The sequence below is a fragment of the Alexandromys fortis genome, unplaced genomic scaffold, assembly GCF_014885135.2.
Source record: "Alexandromys fortis isolate MF-2015 unplaced genomic scaffold, M_Fortis_MF-2015_v1.1 scaffold_54, whole genome shotgun sequence".
Lineage (NCBI taxonomy): Eukaryota > Metazoa > Chordata > Mammalia > Rodentia > Cricetidae > Alexandromys > Alexandromys fortis.
Genome location: NW_026067958.1, coordinates 8,902,474 through 8,916,620, shown reverse-complemented (window position 1 = coordinate 8,916,620; position 14,147 = coordinate 8,902,474). Strand labels below are relative to the sequence as shown.

The 14,147-nt window shown below is 44.7% G+C and overlaps 1 protein-coding gene and 1 long non-coding RNA gene across 5 annotated transcripts in view; one reads left to right on the top strand and one right to left on the bottom strand.

Moving 5' to 3' along the window:
• Positions 1 to 10,957, bottom strand: part of Zeb1 (zinc finger E-box binding homeobox 1) — a 179,527-nt gene extending 168,570 nt beyond the window's left edge. Inside the window, exon 1 of one of the 4 annotated variants that reach the window (XM_050152529.1) lies at positions 10,544 to 10,957. Coding sequence is in view for 2 of the 4 variants with exons in the window: in XM_050152526.1 (XP_050008483.1) it covers positions 10,375 to 10,432 (58 nt within the window). In the remaining 2 variants the exon portion in view is untranslated. Of the gene's footprint in view, positions 1 to 8,288; positions 9,241 to 9,654; positions 9,807 to 10,374; positions 10,489 to 10,543 lie in introns of those variants that run through there. The other 3 variants (XM_050152526.1, XM_050152530.1, XM_050152527.1) reach the window with 3 other exon arrangements.
• LOC126507812 (uncharacterized) lies at positions 10,051 to 12,357 on the top strand. Its single transcript, XR_007593641.1, has 2 exons — positions 10,051 to 10,203; positions 10,956 to 12,357. It is a non-coding gene; the product is annotated as an uncharacterized lncRNA (long non-coding RNA).
• The last annotated feature ends 1,790 nt before the right edge of the window (positions 12,358 to 14,147 follow it).

Sequence of the window (14,147 nt, the reverse complement as noted above, 5' to 3'; positions counted from 1 at the left end):
ACCAAAGCAGCAGAGGCTGTCACACACTTATGAGAACACGAGCACACTTCTGCAAAGACACAAGCAAGCAGGGCGTCTCCATGATGGTGGGAGGCACAAAGGTGGCAGGCACTTTACATCAGGGCAGCTTCTTATCAAGGCAGTCATATGCCTAGTGAATGACCCAGCCATTCTTTTAATTGTACAAGAGAAATGTCAGCACATTATCCCATAAAACCTGTGTGTGTTTACAGATTTAGTTACAGCAAACCCCACAAATAATCAAAATAAATAGGTCAACTTTAGGTGAATAGCTATACAAAATGTATTATGTTCATATAGTGAAATACTACTCAGCAATCCAAAAGGATGAACTACTCACTGATAATATGAATTTCAAGAACACTATGCAAAGCAAAATAAGAAATATGAAGGAAGGAGTACACACTGCCTGGTTACAATTCTAGAAACAATAAATCCAATCTCTAATGAGAAAAAACAGACGATTGATTTCTTGGGGACCAGAAGTGAGAAGTACTGGCTGCCATCTGGGACAAGGGTACTTCTAGGGATGGTAAGAGATACTTCCTATGTAAATTGCAGTGGTGGTTATAGAAGCATGTAGGTATACAGAACTCTCCAAAATGTACAAGAATGTATCTTATCGCATATAATAGCATCTCAATAAAGTTTATTAAACCATACCTACTGATCCACATATGGCTTTAATTTTTGTCTTAGGATTGTTCTGATCTAAACCATAAGAATATAGTAAAATAAATCTGTATTTTCAAATATTCCAAGTCAAATGAATGTATGAAAACCAACAGGCTCCTTGCATCCTAAAGTGCTCAAATTGCTTCCTGGGGCTTTGGTTTTGATTTATGAAACACAGTAACAGTGATATATTATTTTTTTAATTCCATGTCAACATTTACACAAAAGTGCTTTGGTATCTCTACATATAATGTACCTCAAGAACTGAATCCAAGATGATCCTCTTTGGGCTAAAAAAGACATCTCAAGCAGCATAAGATGTTGTTTCAGGGGCCTGGAAAGATTTCTTGGGAGTAAGCATGCTTGCTGACCAAGCCTGAGGTCCTGAGTGTGGATTCCAGCATCCACATGCAAAGGGAGAGGCAAGGCCTGTGCCTGTAACCCCAGTGCTATGGGGAGGCAGAGGGCAAAAACAGGAAGATCTCAGACTTGCTGGTTGTCAGGTTCAGTGAGAGACTCTGCCTCAAATAAATAATGCAGAGAGCAATAGAGCTTTGAAGACACCTGCTCTACTCATCTGACATGCGTGCACGTGCACAGACACAGCCACCCATACAATGCCGTTCATGTGTAACATACATGCATACGTGTGAGGGGGGCATGGAGCTTCAGTGTAAGTTTTTCATCTAGAGTCTTCATAACGAAGCTTTGGACCCATAATGCACTAGTCTATTGCTCCTTCCAGAACCAGTCAGCACTGACAAAGTCAGAGAAGCAGTGAGTGCGTCCTCCAGCAGCATCCTTCCAGATAGTTACATTAGTTATGATGTAAGAGGTATTTAAAGCAATACACAAAATTTAAAGTAGCATTTATTGAATGCTTAAAACACAGTAAATATGCTGCTTCATAAACCTTTTTTAGGCATTCCAACTCTGAGATTAGCATTCCAGTGGAAAGCTAAGTCACTTGGCCAAGTTAAGACAACTAGTAAAATACAGGATCAGCCCCAGCTTATCCTTGAGAAAGAAACACTATATCTATCCAAGTATAGTAAACCATGCCTATAGTCTCAGCACTTAGGAGGCAGGAGTATTAACACAATTTCAGGACCAGTCTGGACTTCTGTATGTCTCAAAATAGTTAAAAAAAAAAACCCACAACCAAAGTAAACAAACTAAAGGTTCTATTATGTTCAGAAGTGACCTCCACAGACACAAGAGACCTAAATATGAAGGGAAAGTAATAAAACTAAGAGAAATTTTTTTATGAAAGTACTTTTAATCTACATATTAGGTAAGGTATCATACTATCCACAAAGTCAAAACTTTGATAGATGTGAGTTAAGATTAAAATTAAGAATTTCTGTTCCATCATCAAAAATCAACAGATGATTGACATATTTGGAACTATCATAATGACTTCACACAAAAAAAATCTAGGATATCAACAAGAAACACAAGTAAGACAGGCAAAGGCAAACCAAATTTGCCAGCCATGAATATGCAGTAATGATCAACTCCCTAGTAAAGTGAAACCACCTTGACATCCTATTTAACAGGTATCAAAATAGCAAAATTGGGGCTGGAGAGATGGTTCAGTGGTTAAAGATGCTCTTCTAGAGAACCTGGGTTTGGTTCCCAGTATCCACATGGCAGTTCATAACTGTCTACTACCCTAGTCCTAGGGAACCTAATGGACCCCTTCTGGCCTCCACAGACACCAGACACATAAATGGTGCCCCAACACACAAGAAAGCAAAACACTCCTGTCTGTAAAAGGAGAAATTTTTAACTAAAAGTACAAAATGCAGGACACTGTACAATACCATACTCTGGAAAAATTCTGAAATAAGACAGTCATACATTGTCGGTGAGTGTGAAGATTGGTTTTGCTATTCTCAAAACAATATGGCAGGATTTAGTCACTATCCCCAGAGAAACTTCTCCTTGGGCCTTCCTGACACACAGGGAGATGTGTATGATGGGATCACTTGGACCCAAGAGTTAGAGACAAACTGGGATCCAACACTAGAGGACTTCCTAACTAGTTAGTGCTTTGTTACCCAAATGAAATAACTTCCGTTAGAAGTAACCATAAAAGCACTTAAGATTGGCACAGTGAAGGGCAGGGAAGAAGCTGTAACTAGAGCAGAGAACAATGCCATCCCAATGAGAGAATTCCTCTAAATGAAGTTAAGCTGAGGGAAACAGCTAAGTCTGTTAGGTGTATGCAAATGCAGTAGAAATTCCTTTGTGCCAAGATGACTGAGCATTCTATAAATATACAAGAAACACTGTCATCCACTTGCTTATTACAAATTCAGATGAATATACTTAATAGCCTAATATCAGGAACGTGAACTAGGGCTTAGTCTGAGCTAGCCAGAAACACAACGTAGCAAAATCAGTTGATGCTCCTCTGATTCACATTTGTGCATGGGTGCTCCTGCCCCACCCCCTTGCTCCTAACCCTCCTTCCCTTCTTACTAATCTTGCCTCCCTTTCTCCTTTCTCTCTCTCACAAGGTCTCACTTTGTATCCCAAGATGACAGTGTCAAATGCACAATCCTCCTGCATCAGCCTCCAGAATTACAGGATTATAAGCATGAATCATGCTCCTTAAAAAATGTTTTGATGAGTCTCCCAAATCCTTCCAAATACTACTTAATTGTCTTAAATGTTAATTATATGGAGTGATTTTCCTGTTTTCCACTTCCTTTGTTCAATCATATTAAACAAAACCCCTCAAGAGTATATGGAGAGATTGAATTTAGAAAAGCGAGCTAGTCACTGTTCAATACTAGCCAAGCAGTGGGCATGGCGGGCCATCTTGAAGCATATACCAATGGTAAAGACAGACAGACAGACAGACAGACAGACAGGCAGGCAGGCAGACAGACACACAGAGATTCCCACGGGGCACAGCTGAGACTGGACTTCTCGTTCCTGTATCATGAGTTTCCCCTTATAATAAATAAAAATATAATTGTTTTATCCTTTGGCTAGCCTGGTTATTTCCTAAATCGAGCTAATTTCTACATGGAACTACACTGCAAAGTACGTGTTCAAGTCTCCCTGCAGTTTACATCTAAGCATCTCAAATATCACTTCATCTGCATCAGTTTTCTGAAAAATGATTCTGAGTGGGACACTCCTTCATAAGAAAAATCAGAATTTTTGAATGGGGTATAATTCAGTAGTAGTGTGGTTGCTCAACACCCTGTGTTCAATCCCAGAAGTTCAAATAAAAGTGTAAAATTTCATTAGAATGATTAATTTTTAAACCAGCAAGATAATTACACTCTTAATACTATCTATTTAACAATAAAAACAACCCCCCACATATTGCATTCAAATAATTCAACAGTTCATGAACAGAGAAATCAAATGTATGTTAGTGACCATGAACAGTGATGGAAATATTTGAAGGGGTCCCCATTTTATTAAAAGAAAGCCAGAATTAGAATATCTGAAATACCTAAAATGTGGACTGGGGAGAGGGTTAGTTCAGCAATGTGCTTGTCTATAACATCCTGAGCTTGGATCCCCAACAGCCACATCAAAGTCAGGGATGTGTATAATCCCAGCACTGGACAGGAGGGGACAGGCGGGTCCTAGGGCTCCAAGGCCAGCTAGACTAATCAATTGGTAAGACTTCTCTCAAAAGTAAGGGAGAGGAAACTGGAGAGATGACTTGGAGGTTAAGAGCACTTGCTGACCTGACAGCTATAATCCTACCTGTTTAAAAAGCTGAAGCGGGGATCACAAGTTCGAGGCTACCCAGGACAACATAAAGCTCCAGTGTCTTTAATTTAAAAACTTTAAAAAGGGTAGGGATGTAATTCAGTGGTAAAGTATTAAGGAATAAGCATGAGGCTGAGGCTCAATCTCCAACACTATAATACATACATAAATAAATCAATATTATGATATTATCAGTAACCCACTTTCAGGTTAAGAATAGTATAATTCACCTCTTTTCAGTTTAAAACTCAGAAAGAGATGCTCTCTCTATAGGGAGAATCTTCATGTGGTAAAACTAATGTCTGAGGACTGCTGCCTTTGGGCCTTAGAGAACTGCTCGCTGCTCTTCCAGAGCACCCACGTTCAGTCCAGCGCCCACACCAGGGGCTCTGACTGCCTGTAACTCCATCTCCAGAAGATCAGATCGCATCTCTGGCTTCCTCAGACACCTGTATGCACATGTACAAACCTATACACAGACACATATAATTTAATCTTTTCTTTAAAAAAGAAGGATGTTTCCTTTAGAAATGCAATATTCAAAACACTGTTTCATATAATGGGAAGATTATTCCCTCTGGTAGTGTCTACACAAAGATCAGATTCACCTGTTATAAAATTTCCCACTTCTCCTCAGAAACTGCAGCGATGTGCAGCAGTTGTATTTGCTATGTGTCATCTGGGCCACTCCTCTCAAGTCTTAACCACAGAGCACCCAGACTTTAAAATATAGTACACAGTTTATGATTACCTAGTAATATATATACAATATCTACATTTGCAAAGGATAATTTTGGAAGTAATTTTATCATATACCCCAACCAGGGTGCTTTTCTAATTTAACCTTCAGAATTTTATTCCCACAGGCATTTTTATTTTAGCTTGCATCTCTATGAAAAGTGAGCAACAGATTAGCAGCCATGGCATATGAAACCATTTCCATCTTAAGTGTTATTTCTGTGTTCGTGACACACTCTAGTCTCACTGGAACTTTGGCAACGAATGCGCATCTTCCAGCATCTGCATGCTTTTTCTTTTCCTCTCACCGCACTCAGCTCAAGCACTTCAGAGCAGCTAGCGGTGCAACCGCACACAATACTGCATTTGTGTTTACATCTGACTCAAATCGCATGCTTGGAAGGGATTTATAAAAGAAAGGAAAGGAGCAAAGAAATCACTGTGAGAAATATTCTTGAATATTTAAAAAATATATCCAATACAGTTTTCTCATATTTCAAAATCACTAAAATTACAAACATAGAGATGTACATGAGTTCAAAAATAATGAAGGCTATACAAAGAAACAAAACAAAAACTAATTCTTCCTCATGCTTTCCATACCAGGGTCATCTAACCAAGTGACTTATGCTTCCAGTTTATAATCTACTTTCGATGTTTGGCTTCATGGTAGCATTTCATACATTGTCAACTCTGATAAGTTCCTTAATGCATAAAAACAAGAAATGAATTATATTCATTCATGGCGATCTCAAGAAGTAGGAGAGCACAAATTGAAGAGACGCTTGTCAAAAATGAAAAACGCTCTTTACAGACACAACCTGAGGAGTTCACAGTCTTACCTGACAAGTCAGGTCAGCCCTACTTAATTCAAGATCAACAGTGTGACTGCTGCATTGCACCAGGGCCACAAGTGCCATTCTGTAACCAGGAAAGAAATGCTTCTAACTTTCAACCCAAACGCAAGGTTTAAGGATCACAGTTATACTAACATAACTGTATGGACGCAAAGTAATAACATAACTACTTTAAATTTTGTGAAATTATTTATAAGCCAAAGCCATCATTTCAGTGTACGTGGTTTGCTTAATATAGTAATTATTTGAATATAACAAACCAATTAATAAATTATTAAAGCCTAAAAACATTGTACTTCTTAATTTATAACTGATGTACTCAAACGTAATATGCTTCCAGATTCTTCACTAAAGGTAGGCATAGGATGACGAGGGTCCACTCACAGGACAAAGGGAAAAAGCAAAGCCTCCAACCAACAACAGATGACTAGCATCCACTTTAGTCTCCCAACCACCTACAGCCCTGTTTACACAAGCGATGGGAACTTACTACCCAGTACAATCCATCCTTAACTGAAACTTCTTTTTACCATACCTATCCATGGACACTTTTAACATTTGAAAATGTGGTTTTCAAGATTCATACTATAAACAACAACAACAATAAAAGGTTTAAAAGTGTGGAGGTGAGTATGCAAAATAAATATACGTAGTCACTGCATTTTCTTGCCCAAGTCTAAAACCAAACTTTTTATAATATAACTGCTTTAATGCAATACCAAAAAGCACCAATTTCAAGACTTTGAAGCTTAAATTTGTAAATAACATTCATATGAACACATTTCTACCTCTTTCTAGTGTCTGCAAACTACAAGACACTTAGGTTGGTTTTAAAGACTCAAAGGGACACAGCAAATTCCCCATCAGCACAGAAGACCGACAAGCTTAGGATGCTGCACCAATAGTTGTTTTTGTTAGCATCCTCTACTGGTGGTTTCCAAAGACAGCAAGAAGAAATGGTGCTAATGATAGAAAGGTATGTGCCTGCTATTCCATCTAAGGTGGATTAGTCAGCAGGCAGTCAGTGGGAGCTAGAGCTCATTTGTCAAGAATAAAATGGGGAACGTCAAATAGAATAGAATTTTGGAAAAGAGAAGATATTTTTAAATACAACAAAGCATTAAATTATAAACAGCAAAAATCAATTCCAGCAATTCTAATGCCATTCCTTTAGATCATTACTATAATGTCCCCACACAAGGTTCGATGATTTAGGCAGGTCTACTCATTTGTTACATATTTGTGAAGTTACAGTTTTTGATGCTGTCATCAGTATCCTAGCTTTCAGACATATTCTAGGAAGGAAATAAAAATGTTTTATTGCTGATTTAACTGTAAAATCTATATACCTTATTTCAAAAATGAATATAAATATAATTTATACATAAATAACATAAAATATCTCTAGTACTATCTCCCACCATATACACCACTAGTCATTTAAATGAATTTTAAGAGTTAACATCTTTCCAGATAATTCTCTCCTAAAGCATCTGCAACTTAAATATGACTGCGTTGCTAAGAAAAATCAACAGCACCTACCCTCAGGTTTCACAACACAAAGCATATAACTTCAATTTTAATTTGCAAAAATAGCAGGCTAAATCAAATAGCATGGCCGCAACAGTCAGCGATGGATGAAAGCATTAGAGAACAAAAAGAAATACAAAGAGAGAGCCAAAAGTGATGAAAATGGAAGATACCTGTGGTAGCACAGCGCTATCTCACACACCTTTTGTTTTCTCCGAGTAATGCATACTGCAGTCAAGACATTTCAGGCTCAAGAGCCCCAAATCTGTTTTTCTAATATTAAACACAAAGGAGAAACACTAACAGCAAGCGTGGTAAATAAATCCCTCCCCTGAGAAGGAAGGCGGCAAACAGGAGGGGGCTGACATACATGCAGGAGAAAACTAAACACCATCTTTTTTCTACCTGCACAAGTTGCCATTTGCTGCAGCGATCAAGAATCTCTTTCCTGTTGATTTCAAGCACCTTTCCGAATAGCTTTCCACCCTTATGTCATCTGTTGATATGCCTTATGTGTGTGATATTAATATCACAGAATCTCTAGGAGAAAAATCCATTCTTTCCTGTTCAGGTAAACATGTTTACAGCAGCTGCACAGACGCTGGGTGGTTCAGACTCACATGTCATACACATGTCGTCAGCAACAAGAAAAGCCCCTTTCTCTGGCGATCAACATTTTAAATAAGGTAAGGGCAGCGAGCAGCCCTTTCATGACCAACTTACCTTTCATAAAGCCACATCAGCAATAGCAGCAACAGCTCAATGTAGAACAGACACTATTTGATGCTAGAAGCAGGAAATTACAATTGCGGTAGCCTGTGCTCAGGTCCTTGCCACAACCAGTAGTCACCTCTCCACAATGACGCTACCCAGCACACCTTTCCCTCCGAACGAACATGCTCCTCTGAAATGCAACTGAACATTGCATTTATCTGAACAACTGAAAATCATTCATGGCAGCAGAGATTTTAATGAGGGTTCAGATATATTCAAAACGTGTTTACAACCAAGAGGAAACCTCTTTGGAACAGCCTAAAATCTTCGTATCTGCTTCTAGACAGGAAATCCCACACAAAATCTAAAATTGCCAGGAAAGGTTACAAAACCTGGCGTTTGGCATACCGGAGGGGAGGGAGCAACACAAACCGGGAGGGGGTGGGGCGCGGGGGGGGGGGCGCGCCAGGGTTGCCACTTAAACAGGATTTCCTAGTTCTCCGGACGCCACATCGATGCCATCAGGGGCGCATTTATTCCCCCCATTCTTAAAAACTCGTCATTTAACACCCCGCGGGAGCCCCACGGAGCCACCGGGTGCGAAAGGCACGAGGAATTCCTTATATAGCAGCGGCCGCAGCAGCACAGGGCTGTGGCCGCCCATCACCACACACAGGTACCCGGGCGGGGGCATCCCCGGCCGCTGCCGCAGGGACTGTCCAGACAATGACCTGGAGCAGACGGCTGTCCGCGCCGCTAGCCGAGAGCACACACTCGCCTAAGAGAAGCACCATCCAGCAACTCCTGCGTCTCCCCACTCTGGGAGAGCCCGCGATGCACCCACCGATACAGGTCGGGGTGCCGCACTCTATCCTGGTGCCTGTGGCTTTCCCTCTTTCTTTAAAAAAAAAAAAAAGCAAAGCAAAACAAAACAAAACAAAAAGACCAGTAACAACAACAAAAAACTCTGCAGTCAGGCCGAGGAGTGTGTTTCCCTGGCACATCCGTGCAAATCAATACCCCGCGCAGCTGTACCGCGAGCCGCAGCCCCGTGCGCCCGTCGGGCCGCCCGACCCCCCCCCCCCCCCCCCAAACTCTGCAGTCAGGCCGAGGAGTGTGTTTCCCTGGCACATCCGTGCAAATCAATACCCCGCGCAGCTGTACCGCGAGCCGCAGCCCCGTGCGCCCGTCGGGCCGCCCGACCCCTCCCCCACCCGCCCCACTCGCGACCCCGAGCGCCAGCCCAACTCCATTATCTGCCCTCGGCTCGCGCGTCCGGCCCAGGTAACAACTTCCCCAAACCGAAAGAGCCAAAGCAAGGCGCATGCACAGAGCCCCGTGCCCGCGGGGACCCGGGCTGCCAGGGCGTCCCGACCTGTCTGTGCTGCTTCCCGGCCGCAAGCCGCAGGCGGCGAGTCCACGCACACGCTCGCCCCACGGCAGCAGCTAGGAGCCGCCCGAGCCTGCTCGGCCCCAGACGGGCACCGCACGCGCGGGGTTCCAGCCCCCCGAGCGCCCGGCCAGCGGCGGCCCCGCGCGTCCCCATCCCCGCCCGCCCGCGAGCGCGCGGGGCGCAACTTTACCGCGGGCTCCCGACCCGACGCGCAGCGCCCGCTCCCGCGCACACGCGCGCACGGCCGACACGCAGCCGACACGCAACCGGCCCGCGGCCGCCCGTCCTCTCCCGCCCGCGCCCGCTCCGCAGCCCGCGCCCGCCCGCCGCAAGTTTGTTCCCCGCCGCCGCGGCCTGCGCGGAGGGAGGATCGCGCGCGGGGAGGCGCCGAGGGGCGGCAAGAGTGGAGAAAGTGCGGAAAGAAGCAACAGCCGCTCCACCCGCGGGCGGAAAAGTGGCCGGGCGCGGCGGCGGGATGCGGCGCAGCTAACGGTCCCCGGCGGCCGCGCGAGCCGCTAGGCGCAGAGGCAGGTAAGACATAACGGTCCAGGACGGCGGCCGCGGCGGCGGCAGCGGGGCGCACTACTTTACTTTCCCACTCCACTCGGCCCGGCCCCGCCGCCGCCCCCGGCCCGCTCGGCCCCGCGCCCCTCGCCCGGCCGCCCGCTGCCCGCCGCCGCGCCGGGCCCCTCCGCCACTCACCGTTATTGCGCCGCGGGTTCGCCTGCTTTCTGCGCTTACACCTGGGGCCATCCGCCATGATCCTCTCGCTTGTGTCTAAATGCTCGAGTCACCTCCTCCCCCTCCTCCCTCCCTCCCTCCCCTTCACCCCCCCACCCGCCGCCTCCACCCCTCCCCCTCCCCACCGCACCTGGTTTACGACACTCGCGGCTTTACGACATCACCTTCCTAACACCTAGCGGCACTCGCTCTACGGCCGGAACCTTGTTGCTAGGGCCGGGCGGTTTGCGGCAGCTTCAGTCGCTGCGGAGTTTGAATCCCGGAGGCGAGGGAAAAGTTTTGCTCAGGTGTAGTGGGGTCACGGAGGAGGGTGCGGGGGCCCTGGGGACGGGGCCCGGAGGCGACAGGGTGGCCTCCCGAACCAGGTGGAGCCGGCGGCATGGGCCACACCCGCGCAGACCCCGCGCGGACGGGTGCGCACTCCTCGGGTCCCGCATGCTCCAGCTGTCGGTGCGGCGGCCCGCGCGTGCTCGCCGGGGACGTGGACAGCAGGGACGCGCAGCGAGCTACCTGGCTAGTTCTGACTCCCTCCCCTCCCACAGAATCGCGGGTTTCCCCGGTCTACCCAGACGGGAAGTGACAGCACTTGGGTTGAACTTCAGCTGGACAGAGAAGGAGGCGAGAAATTCCGCTCTCAGGAAAGCAGCATGAGTAATCCCCGCACCGTGCCAGGCTCACTTCCTCATCTGCGCCTAGCTCACCTGCTGTCACCTTGCCTACCCCACCCTGCAGGGTCCCAGGGTGGCCAGGCTCGTGGGCGTTGCGACTTGCATAAGCAACCCTGAGGAGCAGGCCTGGGGAACCTGTAGTCTGAAACGGCGAGTGTGTGAGGCAGGAGGATGGCTGCGAGTTCAAGGCCAGACTGCGCGACAGTGGGACCCTGCCTCAAAATAACTACAGTCTCACACACATCTGAGCAGTGTAATGACCTCAAGGCTAAAAACAAGGCTGACTAGTGTTCGCTGAGGCCGATTTTTATCTTAAGCTTTTGACTTTATACAAGACCTAAATACTTTTGTACCTGCCTTCAGTAATAAGGATTTAAATTTACCTCTCTCCCCGCTTCCCACCCCTTTCAAAGGAGGAATTGTGTGGGACAACTTTATGAGACAAATGAACTAAGCCGTTTTAGATATGTAGTTATTGTTATTGTATAAAGGTGAGACTTATGGATAGATATAACAAACATCCCATGGAGTATAAGAAATAATTCTCCATCCCCCAAGAGGAAATAATACACTAAACCAGCACAGAGCAAGTACACGAAGGCTGCTTGGTAAGGTTTGCCTACTGATTTTGCCATGCCTTAGGCAGGATATTTTATTGTGTAACTAGTCATGGTGACATACACTAGCAGTCTTTGCTTGTGTGAGGAGGAGGCAGGAAGGTCACGACTCTCAGGCCAGCTACATAGTGAGACCCTGCCCCCCCAAAAGAATCCTCCAACCCCCAAATGTTTAGAGTTATTAAACCGAAGTAAGTGTACAGCCGAAGTCCAATGTTGAAAAGGTGCTGGCTGTAGATGAGCCTCCCCCCACCCGTCTGCTGCATCAGAATAATGGGACTGCACATGTTCTTTGCACATCAGATCTGCAGTCATTGCAAAACTAGACTTTTTGGTCCTTGTGCATACTGGCAGCGCTTCTTTTCCTCAGTACCGTCTTAGCTGGAACACATTTGTGTCAGAATGGCACCCTTGGGTTAGTGGCCTTGGGTCACCTGTAACTCAGCCCTTGAGCTTGGGAGCCCCATTCTTTGGCATCCTGAGTAGCTAGCTGGGATCTCAAGAATGAGCCATGGCCTGGCCTCATTGCTTTCTCAATCAGACACCATAGACGTTTGTCTTTTACCAGAAATTGTCTAGCTTCCACTTTCTACAGTCACCCTTGTTTCCAGCCTTCCCTTAAACTTGGGAGGTGTCATACATCCAGTCCTTTTCCTCTGTTCTTCCTCAGGGTCACAATCATAGGCACAGGAAAACAAACAGCACAAGATACTTTGTTCCTTCAGTGGCTACCGACTCAGTGTGTGGGGCTGTTACAAACTATGGGGACATCAGATGATAAAACTTGCTATTTCTGTGTCCTCAATACTAGCAGAGTACCCAACTGTCTAGTAGCTGTTGAGTAAATATTTCTGAAATAAACTTTCTAAGCCTGTTCTCAATGAAGTGAGGGTATCTGTCTTTATCATGTTCTTAGGAACAGTTGAGGTTGAGTATGAAGCAGTATTGCCATTCATGTCCATGCTAATTTTGATCTTAATCTCTCTCTTACCTTTTTCCTTTTCCCTAAATTTTAACTTCTGCTAAGTTCTATTTTTAAAATATGCACAGGAAATATTGGTAAGCCAAATTTAATACAAAGTTTAACTTTTACAAAAGCCTCTGATAACTTACAAATTAAATGTTTGACTTCTATTTATTGTTCCATAATGTTATTGAAGATATTTAAAATCTATACTAGAAAGAGCAGACAGAAGTCTCAGAATATAAAGTATTGCTTTAAATCTGATTCTTGTCTGATAGTTATATTTTAACCAAAGCACGAGGCAGCGGGGGGGGGGGGGGTCTTTGGAACCAACTTATGAAGGAAGTACCTATTAAGATTTAGATTAAATCCACCTTTTGGGAGATGGAGGAAGGCGAATCAGAAGTTCAAGGTTATTGTAGTTCAAGGTATATAACTGAGTTCCCGGCCTTAATGGGCTATAGGAAACCCTGTCTCAAATTAACAAGAGTTTAGATAAAGGGGGTAAGGAGACATGCTTCATATCTTCTTTGCAGTGACTGACACACACAGAACATGCCTTCAGTATGTGCCTTTGCTCATGTGTTAGTGAAATCTTATTACTTTACTGCTTTGAACTCTAGGATTATATATGTTGAATAAGAAATACTGTAAAAACTTGTATACTGTTACCCAATCTTGAAATGTCAGGCTTATTAAAAAGAAAATAAATAAATTAATAAAAAAATACTATAAAAAGTGAACTACTGTATTTTTAAAATTTATGAGAAAAATTGTAAACGAATGTAATATTTTGAAGTTTGAATTGGGTGCATTTCAGAAGTTCTCTAGACCTTGTCAGATTTCAGTGTCAGGTAGTGTCGTGGGAGGTGTCTGTCAGTCAATACCGTTTCCACATTGCAGCTTTAAAGTGGAGACAGTGAGCTCATGTTGTCTTAGCTAGGGTTTCTATTGCTATGATAAAACACCAAGACCAAAGAGAGCTAGGGTGCTGTCTTCGTTACTGTTTCATCGCTGTTAAGAGACACTATGACCACGGCAGTTTTTAGAAAAGAAAGCATTTAACTGAGGGCTTACTTACAGTTTCAGAGGATTAGACCATGATCATGATGGGTAAATGGACAAGCGTGGTGCTAGAGCAACAGCTGACTCAGGCAGCAGGCAGAGAGGACGAGAAGCTGGGCCTGGCTAGGGTACATTTTCAGTGATACCTCCTCCAACAAGGCAATACCTCCTAATCCTTAAGTAGTTCCACTCCCTGGTGAGTAAACACCAAGTAAGGATTCAGACCACCACGGGGGAGGAGAGGGTTTCTTCAAGCTTGCAGCTCTGAGTAGATGACACTCTACTGAAGGAAACCAGGGCAGAGACCTGGAGGTAGGAACTGTTGGAGAGGCCATGGAGGGTGCTGCTTACTGGATTCTTGTTACGGCTTGCTTAGCCTGCTTTCTTACAGCGCCCAGGACCACCATTGCAGGGGTGACA